Consider the following 4,362-nt stretch of genomic DNA (forward strand, 5'->3'; position numbering starts at 1 on the left):
TCGCGATAAAAAATTCGTATAGAACACATAGCAAAATACAACGCCTACTACATATAACAGTAACATGTGTAATTATAGCTGTAATAGGAGGTGGTTGGCTGTCAGTGTTTGACCACAACTCCTCTCGTTCCTCTTGTCGGTTGCTCATTCCCAAGTTGCCATGGTGAAAAGCAAGCGCTGAAACTATACTATCAAAGAGAAGCTGGATATTCTGTCCCAACACGCCAAAGACGTCAAAGGAAAAGGCTTCTTTGCTTTAGGGAAAAAACACCAAATAGCTCCAGGAACAATTCGAGGGTGGTGGGATCTCCGCGACAAACTAAAGGAAGCTCTGAGAGACCGTGATATTACCACGCGTACAGCAAGAAGGCTGGGTGGGGGAGGAAGACCTGCCAAGCACGGTGATGTAGAGTTTCGTCTACATGAGTGGATTTTAGACAGAAATACTAGAGGACTGCGGGTCAAGGACGCTTTCATCCGGCTGCAAGCTCTGAACATCTACCGAGAGCTACATGGTCCTCAGGCATCGGGGTTTAGTGCGTCTACTGGTTAATTGGCGCGGTTTAAACGTCGGAAGAACCTCGTCTCTCGGCGTCAGACGACTACACGAATACTGCCTGATAATGCTGGAGAGATTTGCCGTGATTTCATTCATCGTGTTCACCAACTCATCGATCTGCACAATATCAAGCTTGACAACATCGTTAACATGGACCCAGTACCAAGGTACTTTGAAACCGAGCCAAAGACGACCATCACGACTCGCGGATTCCGTGAGGTACTTCTAAAAAAGGGAGGGACAAGCCATAAGCGCTTCACTGCTACGTTTGCCATTACAGCCTCTGAAATCTTCCTAAAGCCCCACCTTCTCTTTTCAAAACTAAAGAATCGTCCGAAGTGCCCTGATGGTGTTCTGGTAGATGTGAATAGTACTGGCATGTGGAACGAAGATATCCTGCTGCGCTTCTCTAAAGCGGTGTTGTGTTCAAGGAGGGAGACCCAATTCTTTAGGGAGCCGGTGCTCTATTTGATCGATTCTTACGCGTGTCACGTAGCTTTGGCAGAGTCTACACTATTGGAGCGCTACAACATCTTTGTCGTGGTGGTACCGCCCAACATCAGCAGTATATTACAGCCACTTGACGTAGCTGTCAATCGTAGTTATCAATCGTTCTACCGGAACAAGTATGATGACTACATTAGCAGAGCGTTGATCGATCCGGCTATGCAAACCGCTGCTGGAAATCCCAAGATCCCCCATTACAAAACTGTCGCGGAATGGACGCTGGACTGGGTAGCAACTCGTCAAGCAGATGACATCAAGAAGGCATTTACACTGTGCGGGATTGTACCAAAGTCAAGCTTTAACCAAGACAAGCTTCATCAGCCCTCAAGAGACCTTCTGGAACCAGATCTTGACATGGAGAAATGGCACACATCGTATCAATATCTCCTTGATGAAGCGGATGATCGAGAGCAGCTCTGCGTATCCGCTCCTTCCTGGTACCTGCCCGAGAACGAGAGGCCAAGCTTGTTCTACTGTTTACTCTTTGGCACATCAACTGCTATAGACGACTGTGTTTACGAGCTGGTGAGCTACATGAAAACCCTGGACGATCTCGACGGTCTCATTGACGCGCATTATCTGGAAGATATTCAAAACGGAGACACAGATCCAGGGGAGTTGGAGATTTATGCCGCTTCAAAACTTCACGACTGGAACGTTGAGGTGACTACAGTAGACAAGGACTGCAAGGTGGTCTCAACATTTACTTACGAAGTAGAGAACCCGATGAAGACGGTGCATTTAGCTCGTAGCGGATCGTACTTCGCAGTTGAGGTGGATGGGTGCACTGTTTAATCTTTTGTATGGTGAAAAAATAGAAAGAAAAAAATATGTTTTGTGCAAATATGTTCTTCATAAAATAATAAAACCTCCGTATTTTTAATGCAGTCCCCAAATGAAAGAAAACAACTGACCCTTACTATACGCACATTTATGTTGTGAACTGCACGAAGGCGGGCTCGAACCTCGGTCAGTAGCATAGGAGGGTCGAATTTACACCACTAAACAAAGTAGACCCTGATTGATTTGCTCAAACATTCATATTATTTTCGTCGCATAACGCCTAGGCGTTCAAACGAATAATTCTATCGTATGTTGAAGACTACGCTATAGCGCCTAGGCGTTGTGTGCGGGGGAAGACGGTAGTATTCTCTAACCGACATCAAAACTTAAGCTATCTCAAAGAAGATGCTGCTGAGTTTTCTTTCTCTTGACGAACGTCGCGTAGCCCTTGGCAAGATTATAATACGTGTCGCCGAGCTCACTGTTTACACTCTGATTTAACTCCTTGGCAACTATCTTGGCGGAAAACCCACTCTTGTACCAGTTTGCATACAGTCGGTTAACCTTCTTTGGGTTTGCAAGAGCCTTCTTCAATTTAGCCTCGATGAACGGTTTCCTCTCGCCTTTCTTGGCAGGGTAATAGTAGACGTGTCCATTGTCACCCGTAGTCAAGTCGGCACTGCGTAGCATTCGCGAGCTCGTCAATTCTGTCTTGACGGTGTTGATGGCGTTGATTGGAGATGTTGATTTCACTTTACGGAGGTTGAAACTATCGGCTGCAGAGACACTGCCGTTTACGAGGATAAGAGTCGCCACGACCATCATCAGGAAGCTCTGCAGATGCATGGTCGTTTGATAATTATTGTAAGTTGGGAAGATACGCCGCTTGGCAAATTGAAGAGTGAATGATCGCATCGAGCAGCACAGTAGGCGCGCAACCGATGCTACGGCCGGGACAATCATGATCGTCAACACTGGGATCCTGTCCGACAGGCTGTCGGGAGTGCTCTGTAGGATGAGCAAGCCTCTAACCGTCGGAACGTGAAGGTAGTAATTTCCCGTTTGGAGAGTCCATCGCGTTCGATTCGAAGCTCACTGAACTTAGTTCAGACAGATATCCGAAAGCCCAATACAGTACTGTACAAGTAATATCCACGAATAACGTTTTATGTTCGTGGGAATATAAAATATACCTGGAATTAATTTATTCCGGAGTGTACAAGGATTATAAGGGTTCCAACGGGTTCTTTTCCATATAAGTACCTCTCCGAGTACACCCCAATAAAAATTTCGTATTAGCTTTTGTATTTGCTAAAATAGTTACGGAAACCCAAGATTAACGAATTCCGAATGCCTGAAAAATTAATTGAGCAAACCTCAAAATAGCGCCGCAGCCCTCCCAATTATCATCTTTTTAAGGAGCAGTTTGAGCATGAGTATTATCACACCGCTTAATACCTAGATTCTTTGTGATATTGAAATTTGTAAGGGAGGGCTCGCGCTCTTTTATTATGTGCACAATCAGTTTATTTTGTATGGGAGCTACTCTACATGTACAGTGCAATGCACCGTTTGAAAGCCGTGCAAGGGTCTCGTGCCAAAGCCGCACCTTAGAGCGAAAATAATAAAGCGTCTTTTTGGATGAAGCTTATATTTTTGGCCGGGAGTGTAGCACCCATTTCGAGGGAGCTCTCATTTTGTGTACCGGTATTATAACATTGGCTCAACTGTAATAATACATGTATTAATAAGTATTAAATAGGAAGACGTTAGCCCCTAAATCAAATGTGACGAGGAGACAATCTAACAACATTACTTCACGTACATGTGCCGGTTTTTAGCGGGTACAGTACAGTACATGTGCCGTAATACATTTTACAAAAACAATATTGTGCTTTAAAAATTGGCCTCGCATTTTGTGTGGATGAGAGTGGCATGGGAGTTACTTAGGATTTTGTATGCCGGGCAAAGCCTTCCGATTATGTGCGATACAGGCAGGAGGGGGTGAATGCTATCTTTCAAGCAATACATGTGATTTAAGATCCGTGTGCGAAGCACAACAAGCACGGCTAAAGCCTCGCTTGGTCGAATATGATTAGCGCTCAGGAAGGTATGGTCTTGGTCTTGGAGGGTGATAGAATTCGCGCCAACTTCTTGACTTTTAGAGGTTTGCAGTACCATGGCATCCGCTCTCCAGATTGTGCCCATATGCTCTGCCTTGTGTGGATGTTGGACGCCAACACCCAAGCGTCAACTTGGCGCTCGTCACTGATTGTGGAATTTGATTTGTTCTGGAGAGCGATTGCCACAATCGTTGTGAGATTCGCCTTCAAGAGAATTCCAGCGATTCATCTGGGAGATCTTGGGAAATAATCATGAGCATTTTTGCCTGCAGCGCCAAAGATCCATGGGTAGTACAGTACTATAATACATGTATTCCACAAAAACTGTTTAATTAGTATAATAGCGCCTGTAAAGGCTCGGTACAGATAGTGGCGATTCGCTCTTTCTTA

At 45.1% G+C, this 4,362-nt stretch overlaps 1 protein-coding gene across 1 annotated transcript; it reads right to left on the reverse strand.

Annotated features, from left to right (window-relative positions):
• Window positions 1-2,245: 2,245 nt before the first annotated feature.
• PITG_07597 (secreted RxLR effector peptide protein, putative) lies at window positions 2,246-2,695 on the reverse strand (the record flags this gene model as incomplete). Its single annotated transcript, XM_002904529.1, has 1 exon — window positions 2,246-2,695. The coding sequence occupies one exon, from the start codon at window positions 2,693-2,695 to the stop codon at window positions 2,246-2,248; it is 450 nt and encodes a 149-aa protein (XP_002904575.1).
• Window positions 2,696-4,362: the final 1,667 nt, after the last annotated feature.

The sequence above is a fragment of the Phytophthora infestans genome, genomic scaffold, assembly GCF_000142945.1.
Source record: "Phytophthora infestans T30-4 supercont1.11 genomic scaffold, whole genome shotgun sequence".
Lineage (NCBI taxonomy): Eukaryota > Oomycota > Peronosporomycetes > Peronosporales > Peronosporaceae > Phytophthora > Phytophthora infestans.